General features: G+C 25.3%; 13 protein-coding genes across 13 annotated transcripts; 7 read left to right on the top strand and 6 right to left on the bottom strand.

Moving 5' to 3' along the window:
- The first annotated feature begins 8 nt into the window (after positions 1-8).
- On the top strand, positions 9-475 carry EHI_111720 (Grainin 2). Its single transcript, XM_001913814.1, has one exon. It carries the CDS (start codon positions 63-65, stop codon positions 441-443), a length of 381 nt encoding a protein of 126 aa, XP_001913849.1. The 5' UTR covers positions 9-62; the 3' UTR covers positions 444-475.
- Positions 476-825: 350 nt separating this feature from the next.
- EHI_111730 (uncharacterized protein) lies at positions 826-1046 on the bottom strand (the record flags this gene model as incomplete). The annotated part of the gene is made up of 2 exons (XM_001913815.1): positions 826-972; positions 1026-1046. The coding sequence occupies 2 exons, from the start codon at positions 1044-1046 to the stop codon at positions 826-828; spliced, it is 168 nt and encodes a 55-aa protein (XP_001913850.1).
- A 464-nt stretch (positions 1047-1510) lies between these two features.
- Positions 1511-2659, top strand: EHI_111740 (Met-10+-like protein; the record flags this gene model as incomplete). Its single annotated transcript, XM_645003.1, has 1 exon — positions 1511-2659. The coding sequence occupies one exon, from the start codon at positions 1511-1513 to the stop codon at positions 2657-2659; it is 1149 nt and encodes a 382-aa protein (XP_650095.1).
- Positions 2660-2733: 74 nt separating this feature from the next.
- EHI_111750 (importin alpha re-exporter, putative) lies at positions 2734-5431 on the bottom strand (the record flags this gene model as incomplete). The annotated part of the gene is made up of 1 exon (XM_645002.2): positions 2734-5431. The coding sequence occupies one exon, from the start codon at positions 5429-5431 to the stop codon at positions 2762-2764; it is 2670 nt and encodes an 889-aa protein (XP_650094.1). The 3' UTR covers positions 2734-2761.
- Positions 5432-5895: 464 nt separating this feature from the next.
- Positions 5896-6325, top strand: EHI_111760 (40S ribosomal protein S12, putative). Its single transcript, XM_645001.2, has one exon. The coding sequence runs from the start codon at positions 5907-5909 to the stop codon at positions 6303-6305; it is 399 nt and encodes a 132-aa protein (XP_650093.1). The 5' UTR covers positions 5896-5906; the 3' UTR covers positions 6306-6325.
- A 96-nt stretch (positions 6326-6421) lies between these two features.
- EHI_111770 (uncharacterized protein) lies at positions 6422-8256 on the top strand (the record flags this gene model as incomplete). The annotated part of the gene is made up of 1 exon (XM_645000.2): positions 6422-8256. One exon carries the CDS (start codon positions 6422-6424, stop codon positions 8234-8236), a length of 1815 nt encoding a protein of 604 aa, XP_650092.1. The 3' UTR covers positions 8237-8256.
- A 106-nt stretch (positions 8257-8362) lies between these two features.
- Positions 8363-9193, top strand: EHI_111780 (uncharacterized protein; the record flags this gene model as incomplete). Its single annotated transcript, XM_644999.1, has 1 exon — positions 8363-9193. One exon carries the CDS (start codon positions 8363-8365, stop codon positions 9191-9193), a length of 831 nt encoding a protein of 276 aa, XP_650091.1.
- A 400-nt stretch (positions 9194-9593) lies between these two features.
- EHI_111790 (uncharacterized protein) lies at positions 9594-10082 on the top strand (the record flags this gene model as incomplete). The annotated part of the gene is made up of 1 exon (XM_644998.1): positions 9594-10082. The coding sequence occupies one exon, from the start codon at positions 9594-9596 to the stop codon at positions 10080-10082; it is 489 nt and encodes a 162-aa protein (XP_650090.1).
- A 109-nt stretch (positions 10083-10191) lies between these two features.
- On the bottom strand, positions 10192-11158 carry EHI_111800 (uncharacterized protein; the record flags this gene model as incomplete). The annotated part of the gene is made up of 2 exons (XM_644997.2): positions 11033-11158; positions 10192-10986 (listed from the first exon to the last, which is right to left on the bottom strand). Exons 1-2 carry the CDS (start codon positions 11099-11101, stop codon positions 10192-10194), a joined length of 864 nt encoding a protein of 287 aa, XP_650089.2. The 5' UTR covers positions 11102-11158.
- A 269-nt stretch (positions 11159-11427) lies between these two features.
- EHI_111810 (heat shock protein STI1, putative) lies at positions 11428-12735 on the top strand (the record flags this gene model as incomplete). Its single annotated transcript, XM_644996.2, has 1 exon — positions 11428-12735. One exon carries the CDS (start codon positions 11428-11430, stop codon positions 12733-12735), a length of 1308 nt encoding a protein of 435 aa, XP_650088.2.
- A 128-nt stretch (positions 12736-12863) lies between these two features.
- EHI_111820 (uncharacterized protein) lies at positions 12864-13490 on the bottom strand (the record flags this gene model as incomplete). The annotated part of the gene is made up of 1 exon (XM_644995.1): positions 12864-13490. The coding sequence occupies one exon, from the start codon at positions 13488-13490 to the stop codon at positions 12864-12866; it is 627 nt and encodes a 208-aa protein (XP_650087.1).
- Positions 13491-13610: 120 nt separating this feature from the next.
- On the bottom strand, positions 13611-14027 carry EHI_111830 (uncharacterized protein; the record flags this gene model as incomplete). The annotated part of the gene is made up of 1 exon (XM_644994.1): positions 13611-14027. One exon carries the CDS (start codon positions 14025-14027, stop codon positions 13611-13613), a length of 417 nt encoding a protein of 138 aa, XP_650086.1.
- Positions 14028-14170: 143 nt separating this feature from the next.
- On the bottom strand, positions 14171-14859 carry EHI_111840 (uncharacterized protein; the record flags this gene model as incomplete). Its single annotated transcript, XM_644993.1, has 2 exons — positions 14171-14540; positions 14813-14859. The coding sequence occupies 2 exons, from the start codon at positions 14857-14859 to the stop codon at positions 14171-14173; spliced, it is 417 nt and encodes a 138-aa protein (XP_650085.1).
- Positions 14860-16595: the final 1736 nt, after the last annotated feature.

Below are 16595 nucleotides of genomic sequence, written 5' to 3' on the forward strand. Positions count from 1 at the left end.
AATTAAAGAAAGCTAAATTCCCAGGAGGAATTAAAGTTGACGATAAAACAATAAAGAGATTAATGAGAGTCTTTGATATTGATATGTCAGGATCAATTGGATTCTTTGAATTCCTTGCTTTATGGAATTTCATGAACCTTTGTAATGAAACATTTAAACACTTTGATGCTGATAAAAGTGGAAGTCTTGATGTCAATGAATTAATCAAAGCTCTTCCAATGCTTGGATTCAATTGCAATAAGAGATCAGTTGATGTCTTATTGAAAATGAACGGTTCATCATTGGGATCTAAGAAAGTTTCAAAGAACCAATTCATTAGTACTGCTGCTTATCTTGGACAATGCAGAAGTATTTACCAAAAGACTTTCAATATGAAGAGAGAAGAAATTGATAATGCTGAATTCGATAAGTTCGTTAATTTAGTTCTTGCACTTTCAGGCTAATTGCGGTATTAATTTACCTTCATTGAACTCTCATTATTTTTTCCTTTTTATTTTTTCATAAAATTTAATGTTTATTAATTACTTTTCATATTGTCTTGAATTATTTTACTTTTTTCTATCACTATTTTTGAAACTTCTTGCCAATCACTCTCAAATATTTATATTCAACAAAAGTATAGCATTTATGTTAATTCTCAAAAGAAACAAAAGTTGTGAGTAATTTTAAAATACTTTATTGCCATGAAATAAAATAATTACATGAAATGATTGAATTATTTTATTTTACTTAGAAAATAGAATAGTTCAAATGTCAAAAATAGATAAAACATATTCTCATTAAAATGAATTAATTAAAACAATGTGATGAATAATACTTGATGAGTTAATCTATAGAAATCGATTTGAGTTGAATTGGAGTTAATAGCTGTGTGTTAGTAAAAGAAATATCTTGTAGTTCATATCGTTTACACAAAAACTCAGCAAGTAAGGTTGTGATAATACAAACAACTATGTTAACTAATATCCATGACTATGAAATGAGTGTTTAATAGTAGGTCAATGATTACTTTTTAATAAACAAACTCCAGTTGGAATAAATGTCATACTGATTATTGATGTTAAGATATAATGAATGAAGAAAACAGTAAAAGAATAATCCCAACATACTTTAAATCGTTCCACAATAAATCTAATACCAATTGATCTATTTTCGTGAGAAGTTTATTTTTATTTAATCAACAAAGAATAACAAACAATGGCAAAGAGTTAAGTACATAACAAAAAAGATAAATTTTATTATTAAGAGTTAAATTTGTAAAAGAAAATAAAAATTTTAGTTTTGATTCAATAGGTAAAATAAGAACAATTACCATTAATGGAATTATAAAAATACACTGTAACAAAAACATTTGTAATAAAATATATGTGATGTTCTTAAATTCTGTTTTTACCATATAAATTTTGAGATTTGAAATTATAAGATTCAATGAAAACACAATCTTGAATTTTTGTTTTCTTTTAATTTAAACCCTTGTCATCCACTTATCTAGAAAAAGTCATTTAAAATTATGGAAAAGGAACAACTCCCTGAATTAAAATATATTAATGTTAATGACTTTAATATAAACGAAAAAGTAATAGGAATTCCTGTTCAAACAAATGAGGTAGCAAAGTATATGAAAATGTTTAAGGGGTTATGTTATAATAGAATAAAGACAAAATGTGTTATACCATATAATTCTGAAAGAATGATTTTATTAGAAACACCATTAAAAGAACAAACACAAAAATTAATTCAAGACAATCACTTAAAAACAGTTGAGACAGAAGTTCCTTTAACAATTAAAAATTTTAATGTTAATGAAATTATGAAGAGGTATATAAATAAAAATATTCAATTACCTAGTTCATTTGAAACTGTAGGAACATTAGCACATATGAATTTAAAAGAAGAACAAATGGAATTTAAATATATTATTGGAGAAGCATTTCTTATAAAGAATTATCCAAGAATTCAAACAGTAATAACGAAGACAGCAGAAATTTCAAATGAATTTAGGACATTTCCATTAGAAGTTATTGCAGGTATTCCAAATACAGAAGTTACTGTTATTTGTCATGGAGTAAAATTTGTGTTGGACTATGCACAATGTTATTGGAATACACGACTTGAAACTGAACATATTAGAATTATTAATCAAATGAAAGCAGGAGAAATTTTATGTGATGCCTTTGCTGGAGTAGGACCATTTGCTATTCCAGCCGCGCTTAAAGGAGTTAAAGTATATGCAAATGATTTAAATCCAACTGCAGTTAAATATATGAGAATTAATGCAGTAAATAATAAAACAACAATAGAGTGTGATAATATGGATGCAAGGGATTATCTTAGAAAAATTGTTCTCGAAAAACACATTCAACCAAATTACATTTTAATGAATCTTCCTGCAACAGCAATAGAGTTTCTTGATTGTATTCCAGAACTTTATTTACAACATTGTATGATTCATTGTTATGGATTTTCTCCTCTTCCAAATGCAGAAGATTTAAAGAAAAAAGCATTTGAATTATTAAAAGGAGAATATCCAATTACAATAAGAGAAGTACGTGATGTTGCACCTAAAAAGGTTATGTATTGTCTTTCGATATTTATTGAATCAACAAAACATTTAACTTCGGGTAATAATGTTCCTGAAGCCAAAAAAACATTAAATTAAAGCTTTTATTAATATTATAATTTTATATTATAATAATTTACTATTTAAAAAGAAAAAACCCATAATATTCATTTATACTTTAAAAAAAATAAATTCTTTCATTCATTGAGGTAATGACATTACTTCATTATAGAAATTTAATGTATTACCAGTTAATAATTGCCGTAATACAACACTTTGCCCATTAGTGTTAATTGGTGTTGTGCATAAAGCTGATAAATTAGTTTTAATTTCTCCATTTAAATTCTTAATTTCTGGATCTACATGTGGATATTTAATAGTTGCTAAATTAGTAGTTTTATCGTCTTTAATATCTTCATGAACAAAATCAATAATTCTTTTATTCTTTAATGTTTCAAGTACAGATTGCATTAAACAATTTAATGATTCATTGTTAACCATTAAAGTATTAAATGGTGATAAACTAAATAATTTCATCATTCCAACAACACAAACTGGTCTATTCATTTCTGCAGGTAATTGAACAATATTAGTTAATATCAATTGACCACATTCAATAGGAATATTTAAAGCTTGAATTGTAGAAGCATCACTAATATAACATATTTGTAATATAAACTTAATTAATTGATAAGTAAGTCTTCTAATTTGATGACTTGCTAATCGTTGACATATTAAAGTGATAATAGTTGGTATTTGATTTAATCTTTGTAAGGGAATACTAAAAGTAATTCCATTTAATAAAATAAAAGCGTCATCAATAAAATCAATTTGTAATAGTACTTGGAATAGTCCTAATGCTTTATTTATCATTTCATCAGTAAATACATTTGGTGATTTTTTTGCACAAGAAGTAACAAATTTAACAATTGGTGTGATCATAGAAAATCTATCACCAATTTGTAAATTAAGTATTGGCTCACATAAACTACTTACTTGTGGAAGATATAATGTAAGTATTTGGAATAAATATGCCATTACATCTATATTGTCTACTTTTAATGCCTCTCCTGTAATATTAATTAATTGTTGTTCAATTGATGGTAATCCAATACTTAATGCTGTTGACAATACTTCAAATTTCATTCCAACATAACTTCCATCTAATTTATTGTTTCTAACTTCTTTTGATGCTTCGTTAATTAATCCCATAACAAGTTCTTTAAACATATCATCCATTGGTAAATTAAGTTTACTTGCACGTTGTAATATTCTAACACCAGCTCTTAAATGATAAATTGAATGTAATTGTAATCCATTTTTTACTAATTTATTTGCCATTTCAAATGACCTTCCTAATTGATCATCGTTAATTCCATTAACTGCTCTATTATAGTTACTTGAAGTTTTTAATAATAACATTTTTTCAATTGTATTTGCTGCAAGCATTGAACTTACTAAACTAGCTCCACTAACTTGAGGGAATATTGCTATTTCATATAATTTAATAAATATTTCATTATATTCTTGATTTGTTACAGGTAAAATACTACGAAATTCATGAATAAATTTAATAACAGCAATTTGTGGTGATGAAATAAATAATGGCTTTACTGTATTATTCCAAAACTGAATTAAATCTACTCCTTCACTAATTCTTGTTGCTCCATATCTTGGTATTTCTCCTTCAACAACAAATCCAATAAATAAACGAATTGCACTATCAATATTACTTTGTTGTAATGCTTGAATTCCTCTATTAACAAATTCCATAGTATCAGGTCTAATTCTTCTAATTAAATTAAGAAGATTTCCTGCACTTTTTTTAACAGAAATAATTTCTGATTCAAGTTCTAATTTAACATATTCTTCAGGTTCTTCATTTATTTGAGTTATTTCTTCTTGATTTAATGATATATCTTTAGCAATAATATTAATTATTTGAATGAATTGATCATTATTCATAATTTTAAGTATTCCATTCATTGTACAAAGAACTTCATATCCAGCAATAATGTTTTTATCTTCTCTTTGTGAAGAATTTAAATAATCTACAACGGTTTGATAAATAATAACAGTCATAGTATCTTTAAGAAAGTCATTATCCAAATATTTAGAACAAAAAATATTATATATTTTAAATATTACTAATTGACATTTAGGTTGTTGAGTATGTGCTATTTGATCTAATTTTTTAGAAACTATTTCTATATTATTTTCTATTTCATCAACTAATTCAATTGAAACAATTCCATGAATAAATTTTAATATTGGAAGAATCATTTTATCAGTACAATTTAATTCAGTAAATAATGGTAAAATTAATGGAAATACTTGTACAATTTGTTTAATTTCTCTTACTGTTTCGTTATTAATTTCTATTGTTCTATATTTCTTTGTAACAGCTGATAATAATTGAATACAAATATACTTTTGTTCAATAGTACCACTTTGATATGTTTGTTGAATTAAATTAATCATATCTGGCCATTGTTTTGGGAAATCAATATTTGCTACAACAGCAAAACAATCAAATAATAATTTGTTAATTAATTGTGTAGAAGAAAAAATTGCTTGAAATAATAATTTTCTTATTTCTCCTCTAATATTTGAAGAATAAAAATTCTCTTCTTGATAATATTTCTTTAAAATTTGCCTTAAAAAAATTGCTGCTGTTTGTGTTTGCATCATTTGTTGTGGAGAATTTGTTGTATTCGGAATTAAAATTAATTGAAGAAGTAATGGTGTAAATTCAGGTCGTTGTATTTGAGTAATATACAAATTAGTTTCATTGCTAAGGTTATTTCCTTGTGTTGACTTTGTAACGATACTTGCTATAAATTGTTGTAATTGAAGAAGTTCACTATTCATTGAAGGTTTTAAGTTCTTTTTTGTTTTATATTTATTTCTTTTCTTCTTTTCTATCTCTCTTTTCTTTTATTTTCTGAAAAAAAGGGTTTTGAAATTGAGGTTTTAATATTGTGAATTAAAAAGATTAACATTTTCTTTAAAATATCTTTAACAAAATTAAATGTAATTCAAATGTTTTATGTAATATAAACCAATGATAGTAAATTAAATAAATTATTTAAAAAATGATACTATAATATCATTTAATGTAAAGGCAATAAACAAAATAAACTCTACTTAAACGTGTTTAACTCAATCACAACATTTTATATTGAAAAAAAGATAAAAAAACAGAAAAAAGAAGTGAATAATTATTTAAAATTATATAAAACTACACTTAATTGTAAATAATAATTAAATAATAATTTATTAGTAAAAATTAATTAATACATAAAGAATTAAAACAAAACCTAGATTTCACTAAAAATTGATTAAGATGGCTGAAGAAACTCAAGTCCAACAAGAAATTCAAGAACTTCCACAAGAATTAAAAGACATTAAAGCTGTCTTATATCAAGCAAGAGCACAAAACATTTTAACTAAAGGAATTAGACAATGCCTTAAAGTTATTGAAGCTAAGAAAGCCCTTTTCTGTTTCATTGCTGAAGACTGTGATAATGACAAATACACTGGACTTCTTACTGCTATTTGCAAAGAACAAGGAATCAAAATTGTTAAAGTCCCAGAAAAGATTCAACTTGGTGAATGGACTAATCAATGCAAAATCAGAGATGGAGTTGCTGTCAATATTGCTAAATGTTCATGTGCTGTTATTGGAAACAACATTAAATTTACTGATGAACTTAAGAGATTAAAAGCTAAGGTTGATGGTTAATTAAGTAATTTTTTTGCTTTATATAACAATTTTTTAGGAAAAAAAATCTATTTCAAAGTTTTAGTTAAACGTCATTTAGATTCTTATTTATACTTCTTAAAATCAATATTATTTAGATGAGTACTTATCGTTGGGATACAACACTAAATTCTAACGAACAAGAAGAGCTTATTAATGCATTAAACTTCATTATATGTTTATCTGATTCTCATGAACGAGTGGATGATATTCAACATTGTTTCGATACAGTGCTTAAATACTATCCAGACATCAAGAAAGAAGTATCTTCTCTAGAATTTTGTAAAAATATTAAAAATTACTTTATAGAGTACTTTGATAAAAAAATTCAAGTAATAGATGATATGCTCAATTTGATTCATGACACGTATTTTTTCTGTGGCTCTGAAAATACTATTGATATTTATAAGAATTGTCTTTCCCAACAAATCAAGACAATAAGTTTTCTAAAGAAAATACCTTCTATTCTCCAGAAATTTCAAAGAGTCACAACTAAAAGTCAGTGGTATCATTTTAAAACTTCAGCAAAAGAATTTATTAGTGAATATATGGAATCCCAAATTATTGAATTAGAAAGTAGTGACTCAGGCAAAAAATTGGTTTGCACAATTCCAAAAAAATCAAAAGAATCAAAAAAATCAAAAAAATCAAAAGAATCAAAAGAATCAAAAGAATCAAAAAAATCAAAAAAACAAAGTTTTTTGAATTGGAATAATTCCTCTAAATTAGAAAGTCAAATTTCTGAACTAAGAAAAGAAAAAGAAGAAATACAAAATCAATACAATAGCTACAAAGAAACAAGAGATCAAGAGGTCAATAACCTTAACAAGAAAAACACAACAATCATGTCTCAAATGAAAAAACATGAAGAAGAATGTTTAAAAGTTATTCAAGACTTTAAAAAAGTTTCTCATATACTTGAAGAGGAGAAACAAAAACAACTCAATGAATTTAAACAAAAACTTACGGAGATTAAAATACAAAATGAACAAGATGCTACACGTACTTATGCTGAAACAAAAGAAATACAAAAAGAAATAGAGACTTTAAAAAAAGACATTGAAATAAAAAAAAAGGAATATAATGGTTTAAGCCAACAATTGGATATATTAAAGAAACAGTTATATGATTGTCTAATGATGCAAAACATTCCTAAAGGGGTTATTTTCAAAGATAAATTGAAGACAAATACTGAATATTTTATTATTCTTGCATCAAGTCTTATTGAACATAAAATCTCTCTTCCTCGCATAAATCAATGTATGTTAGGAAGTTATTTTGAAGTTGAGCTATATCAGCTTGACCTCCAAAGTTGTAGTTTTGGTAATCAAATTACCTTTAAAGAACAAGGGTCTCAATTATCAAATGAAAAAAGATATGATGTGAGGATAGAAGTTATTGAACGTCCAGAGGATGAAAAGAAAGAAGAAGAAAATCCTGAGGATGAAAAGAAAGAAGAAAAACTAGTGGAGTGTATAGATAATTATCCAAAACATCAGTTATTTCAACAAATAGTTGAAATTCCTCTAAGCATATTTTTAACAGGAGGTACAGTAGAGGTAAGTGTAGCAAATAACAGTTTAATAGTTCCAATTCTTGTTGGAGAAAAAGAAGGTGTTTCATTAACTTATGATTCTGTTTCTACAGACAGTGATGGAAATATTATAGATGTTGTCTTAAAAACAAAATACCTTAATGACCCTCATTATCAAAGAGTGGGTGATGACTTAATTGGAGTTTTCCAATATTCACAAGAAAATGCTGGTGAAACAATCCCCATTCCTTACATTGTTGAAAGTCAGTCATTAGGAGAATTTGTTTTACAAACTGGAAAATATAGGTATCAAGGATATGGTTTTTCTTCCCCAACAGGAATAAGAGGAGATTATTGGGTACACATTAAACTTATTTAATTGAGAACTAAGTTATTTTTATACTTTTTTAATCAGCAAAAAACAAGAAAAAGAAATAAAGAAAAGATTGTTTTATGATTTATTATATCTAATCTCAAAATGAAATAATAAAAATTAAAATCAACAATGCCTTTCTGTACGAATTGTGGTCAAAGTATTTCATTTTCAGCCAAATTTTGTACTAATTGTGGGGTTTTAGTAAAATCAACTTCTTCTAATAATCTTAAAACTACTAATCCAACATCAACAATAACTAAATCTTCTACCTCATCTTCTCTAAAACCTGTTACAAGTACTAATACAACTTGTAGTACTAAACCAACTTCAAGTTCTTCAATAAGTACTAAAAAGAGTTATTTTGAAAGTAAAGATAAAGAAGTACAAAAGGAAAAGAAAGGAAAACAAGCCAAAGAAAAATCACGTATCCATTTTGTTTTTAGTAGTAGCCCTGACCCAATGACTCATAGCTTAACACCAACATCTTCAGACTTTGATTTTATACAAAGAGACCATCAAAACACTTATGAAAAACCTAAAAAACAAAAAGAAAAAGTTTGTTTTGAACAATCAAGTCAAGTAAAAAGTAGTTCATCATCATCTCCTTCATTGATTAACTTTAAAAAAAGAGGAGATGTTATTGTGTCTATTGGATCACCCAAATCATCTTCAACAAGTGGAATAAAGAAATGTAAATATTGTCATCAAAATATAAATGGAAATGAAAGTTATAAAATGATATTCGGGAATTATTATCATGACAAATGTGTTCATTGTTATAAGTGTAATCAAAGAATATATTCTACTTCAAAATATTATAATCACAAAGGAAAAATTATTTGTCATCCATGTATGTTAAATAAATTACCTAAATGTGCTCGTTGTAATAACCCAATTAAAGGAAATTATGTTGTTGTTGGGAATAAAAACTATCATCCAGAATGTGCTCCTTCTTGTTAAGTCATTTTATTTTTATTATATTTTAATTAATTTTTCATTATTTTATTATATTTTTTTATTTTGGTTGTTATATTTTATTTATAAATACTTTTGTTTATTGTCCATATTATTAAAACTCTTTTTCAGTAAAAATGTATATCATAATAATATTTCTTGTTAATTATTATTTGTCTGAATAGAGTTTTAAGAGAGTTTTGTTGAAATAATTGTTTTTAAATCACAGAACTTCAAAAAATAGAATTTTAAAACATTGACATTGACTCATTTGTTAAATTATTCAGCTACAAAAAGGAATATATTCAAAACTAAAAATAAAAGTTCTTGAAAAGAACTAAATATGAGAAAAAGGTTCAACTCAAAATAGAATTTAAAGGTCAAACTTTAAATTTCCAAATAAATAATGTCTACTTGCCCAGTATGTGGAAAAAAAGCTTATCAAATGGAGTCTATTGTTATTGAAGGAATTACTATGCACAAAAATTGTTTTAGATGTAGTGTTTGTAAGAAAACATTAAACGGTTCTAACTTTGCAAAGAATCATGGAATTTATTATTGCAAAGTCCATTTCCAACAAATGTTTAAAGAAAAAGGAAACTATGATGAAGGTTTTGGTTATACAAAACGTAGCTCTAACTGGGAAAAGAAAGAAGAAGAACATCACATTGAACCTAAGAAAGAAGAATATCACATTGAACCTAAGAAAGAAGAAGCCACTTTTTCTCCTGAAACAAAAACACTTATAGAAAATATTTTAAAACAATTAGATAAAATTGATGGAACTTGCACTAAATTAGAAAGTTGTGGAATTGTTACTCCAGTAAGCTCCAATCAAATAGACCAAATTTTTGATAGACTTGATGCTGCTCTTTGCAAATTAGAAAAGAAATAAATTCATTTCATTTTTCTCTTCAATTAACAATTTTTTCTTCTTTTTATAAGATTAACAGAAGACCTTCTCAATATTGACATTGAAAACAAAGACTAATTAATTAACAATGTTATTTTGATTCCGTAATGATAACTTCTGGTGTATTATCATTTTGTTCACTTTTTTGAGACTGATTATCTTGTTGTGGTAGTTGTTCTTTTGGCATGTCAACTACTTCTTGTGTTTGATGTAATTTTGAATTCTCTATTTGGATTGGGTTTTGAGTGAGTTGAGTTTTTAATTCGATTTCTTGTTCAGAATTTTTAGTTGATTGCTTCAAATTATGGTCATCAGATTTAATGACATTTCCTTGAGAATCAAACTTAAGATCTGCGTAAGGCTTTTGTTGTTCATCTCTTAAAGCCTTTTTGGATTTAAAGTAATCAAAGAACAAACAACCAATAATAACTCCATGAGCAGCAGCAAAAAGAGCTACAATTATTTCATATACTCCAAAATAGGTGATATAGTCTATGTTGCATTGAATAGAAGAAGGTTTTGATATAGAGTGTGTGAAATCAACTGTATTAAGAAGTTCATTATTACAAAACTTATCAGAATTAAATCCCATCACTGTGTCAGTAATGCCAACAATAAGAAGAAGAAAACTAATGGCAATGTATGCTAAGATAAAGATTATCGATATTTTTTGAACTAATACAGAACCAAATACAAATGACACTATTGAAAGGATAAAGGTAAGCATTGTAGCAAATAAATGACAAATAACTTGGTATGTCAAAGGTGGCATACAATAAAATTTATACACACCAACATCAGTAAAGTAAATAAAGTCAAGTGGACGGTTTTCTTTGAATGGATATGAGTGACATGTTCCATTAGTAGATTCAAAAGTAAGGTCCATCTACAAATAAATATTTGACTATTTTTAATTTTTGATAAAAACAAACATAAATACCATCAGTCTCTTCTGATTTGCCATATAAAATAAATTGATAAGAAAAAGCAACAAGTGACATGATTCCACAAAACGCTGTTAAAATAACAAGAAGTTTAAATGATGTTTTTTGACTTTGAACACGTCTGAAGTAATTCTTGAAATGGGGCATCAATGGTAGAAATTTAAGATTCTATTCAGTTTCTTTCTAGTTTTAGAAATTACTGACAGATAGGAAAAAAATAATCTAATAACTCGGGATAATATTGAAACTTCTGAAAAAAGGAAGTTGATTCGAAGAACTAAAAGAAAATAATTGTTTAAGAAAATTAAAAAAAAACAACAAATCAATTATTCTTTTTACCCAAAAAATAAATAAAAAAATAAAAAAAAAACAAACAGAAAAAGATGAGTAACGACAATGAAGATTATCAAAATGATGAAAAGATGTTAGAAGAATATAATAAATTAATTGAAAAGAATGGAACAGACTCAGAGTTATTTGCAAAACGAGGAATGTGCTATTACTCACTTGGTAAATATATGGAAGCATTTACTGATGGAGTTACTTCAGCACGACTAAACCCTAATGTGACTGATGGATTAAAACCAATTGCATTGTCATTAATTAAAATGGAAAAGTATCAAGAAGCAAGAAGAGTAATTGAAAAAGCAATGTCAATGGAAGAAACGAATGATTATTGGAAAAAATTACATTTAGAAGTATTAGAAAAAGATACAATTCAATTTGATCCAATGCATGTTTTTGATAATTGGGAAGAAAAATTAATGTCAAATGAACGTACAAAGAAGTATTTAAAAGATGAAAGTTTCAAAGAATATTTAAGTGATTATGTAAATAATCCAATGTTATTTAAAAGTGGTGTAAAAGATCCAAAAATTTCAGAATGTTTAATGGTATTAATGGGTGTTGATATGAATCAATTTTTAAATGCACAAAATACTAAGTCCTTATGGAGTGAAGCGATTACAAAGGAAAAACAAAGAGAATTAAAAAAAGAAATGGATGAAAAAGGAATAGATGTTAATAATGATAAGAACGAATCATCTCAAGAAGTAAAAGATTTTCTTAAGAGCGTTACTCCGAAAAAATCAAAACCATTTATTCCACCAAAAAATAATGAAGAACGTATTATTGAAGCAGAAAAAGAAAAAGAAAAAGGAAATGAGTATTATAAACAAAAGATGTTTCAAGAAGCAATTGAATGTTATAACCGTGCAATGATGTTAGACAAAACAAATATAATATATCAATTAAATAAATCAGCTGTTTATTATGAAATGAAACAATGGAGATTTGTAATTCAAATTTGTAGTAATTTAATTAATAAAATTACTGATCAAAAAAGACATGGAAGAATTGCTTTTAGATTAGCAAATGCATATCTCGAAGTAAAAGAATTAGAAAATGCTGAGAAATATTTTGACATTGCAATAAAAGATGGAATAAATGAAGCTAAAACAAAATATGAAGAAGTCAAAGAATTAATTGAACAAGAGCAAGAAAGAAAAATACTTAAAGGACCAACAATGAATTCAGATATTGAAAGATATTTAATGCATGATGAAGTTCGTGAAATTATTAGACTAATTAATGAAAATCCAAACAATTTAAAAAAATTAAGAAAAGACCCCAAATATCGACAGTATATAGAAAAAATGATTCAATTAGGAATATTACAGTCACAAACATAAAATTACTTCTTTTTTTATTCTCTTTTATTATTTTATTTATTATTATACTACTTTTTATAATAAAAATAATAAAAATTCAATTATAATAAATAAATAAAAACTATGCAACGTTTTCATTTACAATATACTTATCTAAGGTCTTCACTTACAATACCAAAAATATGAAAGGTGTCTAAATAATCTACTAACCTATCTAATGTTAATTGTTCAGGTGGAATAATTTTTCCTATTGCCATTACTATTTGATCATTAATTTCATAATCAACACCTTTTTTACTAAAATCATGTGGTACTTTATTTTTAAATTCTTCATGAGTAAATACATTAAGTTTATTATATTCATTGGCTAATTCTTTTGCTTGAGTTTTTGACATTAAAGAATCTTCAGGATTTTGTTCATTAATAGTTTTTTGTAAATCTCTTAATTCATCAGATAATCGGACATGTTCTAAGTAATTTTCATATTCCTTTAAATCATCGTCTGAGATAAAGTCAAAATCATCATCAGAAAATGAACCTGTATCATCTTCACCAAAATCAATTTCATATTTATTTTGCATAATCTCTTTTACGAGATCTACCATAGCTTCTCTATCACATGGATAAGCGTATTTAATTTGATCAAGATATTCTTGTGGAGTACTTAGAGGTAATGATTTAACCAATTCATTATATTGCTCTATGTTAATTGGTGATTTTGACTTTGGAATAAATGACTCGACATCTAAATCAAAAGAGTTTTGATGTGCACTCATCTTTATTTATTATTTTTAGTTGGTATTAAAAATTTCTTTTTTTTTTATTATTCATTTTCAAAAAATAATTATGATTATCTCCATATTGAAGATTGAAATGTGATAAATAACAAAAATTATTTAGTTTTTACGTTTTTTACAATGAAACCAAAACCTTTGATTCTTACTTCCATCATAAGGTTCTAATATAAGTGAAGAGTCATCACAATATACACCTTCTTCAACAGTAATACATCTATTTGAATATTTTTTATTGTAAATTATACTACCTTCTCTATTATTTTCTTCTACAATCCAAAGTTCATCTTCTGTTAGTGCCTTTTCCTTTTGTACAATTTCTAATCTTCCACTCCCATCATTGTGAACAGACAGTACTTTTCCGGTTTGACTATTAATTATTCTACCATCTATTAATAAAAATAGTTGACTTTTCCTTCTCATACTTGAGATTATTAATTCATTATCTTCTCCTATATCAACTACATATTGTTTACAACCTGCAGACTTTATTTGATAAACAGGTGGTTTTTTATTCATGAGAAATAGAAATTATAAATATATAGAGACAACCAAACCCTTTCTAGATATTTTATGTTCAACAAAAAAAATAAAAACAATTAAAGATTCAAGAAAAAAAAAATAAGTTGGTTATAAGACTTAAAAGAGATAAAAACAGTCATTTATAAAAACATGAAATAATCATCATTATCATGGTTGTCTTCATCGTCATAATCAGACTCATCGAAAGAAGAATCTAAACCTAATTGTTTATCAAATTGAACAGATTTACAAAGTCGTTGATTCGTAAAATCTTCGACTAAATCATGCTCCATACAATAACTATCATCATAAACAGGAGCTGATAGAATATGTGAGACTGGATTATAGTCTCGTGGTGGGACAATGACTTTATGAATATCATCATCTTCCTTCATTTTTAAATGTTTAACAATTGGCTCATTTGGAGTTACCAATTCATCTTCATGAGAGAAATAATTTTCTTCTTCATCGAAACAATAATCATCATCACAACCTTGAATAATATAATCTCTATTTTGTGAATATTAAATTAAATGAAAATACCTAATATAAACCATAAATTTACTGCAGAATTACTGCACACTGCTCAATTTAAAAAAAAAGATATGATAAAAGGTCTTTTTCTATAGAAAGAGTCCTTTTGTTATATCCTCTTTACCTAAAAGTAATCGTGTATTAAAAAGAAAAACATCAAATTACTTTCTTTAGAATCAAGTGCACTATTCTAAACTTTAAATAGTTAATCGAATAGTGTTTGATAATTTTAATATTTATTTACAAACGTTGTATCAAAAAATATATGTTGAGCAGATGGCTTGACTACGTTCATGAAAGAAGTGATATTTAAAATGACTTCCAAAATCTTTAAATAAAAAGAAGAGTTTAGAATTGGAAGGTTCCAAGGGTTTGAATGGATTTTTAATGTATCAAAGTTTAATTTATTTAGTTAAATATTCTAATTAATCTATTTTTCTTCATCGTCATTTTTTTTATTTTTAATACTTTAAAACCCTGATTTTTTGGCTTTTTCTATTTATATTAAATGTAGCCACGTCATCTAATTACGAGAAAGGATTTTCCATTGACGTTTGCATCTGTTTTTTAATAGAAACTCAGTTATTCATTTTTTTTACTTTTTTAGTATAAACGATTTATAAAAATACCAAATGAAATTATAAATATGTTATATATAACATCAATAAAAAAAATTTATTCAATTTTAAATAACAAAAACAAACTATTGGTATTTATTATTTTTGTAAAGACTAAAAGTATTTAGTTATTTCTATGAGTTTTAAGTCATGAAGAATCTTGGATGGTACTTCATTTTTTTTAGAAGAGTCAGACTCATTTGTAAATGTTACCTCAGAACATTTTAACAGAATAAGAGGTAAATGAAAAGTATAAAATGTGTTTATTTATATCTAATTTTCCAAATAATTGAAAAATGAATAAATACCAATTTGTTCAATATTTTTTATTTTGACACAGATAAGTCTTTAAGAAGAATAATATTAATGACTTTTATGTTAGACATAATGGGAACTTAGAATAAGTATCAAAATAAAGAGTATTATAGAGGATAATGGTTGTATTTTATTCTGTGATAATGTTCTTGATTATACCTTTTTAATTCCTCTAATAACTGTTTTTGTTTCTTTGTATTAGTACAGAACTTGTTGACCATGTATTATTTTATCAAATAAAGTTTCTTTTTTTTGTTTTATAGTTCATTCTCTTTACTTTAAAAAAGAGTATTATTTCTCAAATAATTTATTGAGGTTTATTTATAACTCAGTTTTGAGTTATTTCAATAAAATAAAAAAGAAGGGTGAATAAAAATAATTAACTAACAAGAAAGCATGAAAATAGTATTATACATAATAATGTTACCATTATTATATTTTTAATACTATTAATTTAGAAATTGGTTTTAAAAAATTTCAAGAAAATACAGAATAATTTAATTATAATCTAATTCCATTGAATCAATAATATTAAAATATTTCATATACATTATAGGAAGAATGAAACATTTGATGATGGAAGAATAATTCAACAACCACTATGTTATAACTTAGTTATTCAAGACAGTTAAAAGGAATAACCACAGTAAATATTATTAACGTCATAAGTACAGAATCAAATAGAAACAATAAAGACAACAAATGACTAAAAACTAATTCAGTAGTGATGTTTTTTATTACTTTTAAAGTTAAAAGAGCAACATTTGATCAATTGTTATAAATTTAAGTTAAATATTTTCATTTTTATATTCATTTAACACTATTTCTAATTGTAATCATATGTAAGATTTAGTGTTAAAATTTTTTTCATTCTCAATTATTTCTTTTTTTTTTTATGTTAAAATAATTTCAAAGACATACATGTATTAACTCTGAATTTATTATGATATTTTCTTTTATTTATTTGAAGAGATAATGTATTTTTGAAAAAGAGCTTTTTATTATTTTAGCCAGAAAAAAAATATTGGAGGTTTATTTAACTAAATGTTGTAATAATAAAATACATATGCTCTGATTAGTATTTTTTTCTTCATATTGT

This window comes from Entamoeba histolytica, genomic scaffold (assembly GCF_000208925.1).
Source record: "Entamoeba histolytica HM-1:IMSS scf_1104750517969 genomic scaffold, whole genome shotgun sequence".
In the NCBI taxonomy this organism is placed as follows: Eukaryota; Evosea; order Mastigamoebida; family Endamoebidae; genus Entamoeba; species Entamoeba histolytica.

What these genes read in the sequence shown, in the direction of transcription:
- EHI_111760 (XM_645001.2), top strand. Translation starts at nt 5,907, where the DNA reads ATGGCTGAAGAAACTCAAGTCCAACAAGAAATTCAAGAACTTCCACAA.
- EHI_111720 (XM_001913814.1), top strand. Translation starts at nt 63, where the DNA reads ATGAGAGTCTTTGATATTGATATGTCAGGATCAATTGGATTCTTTGAA.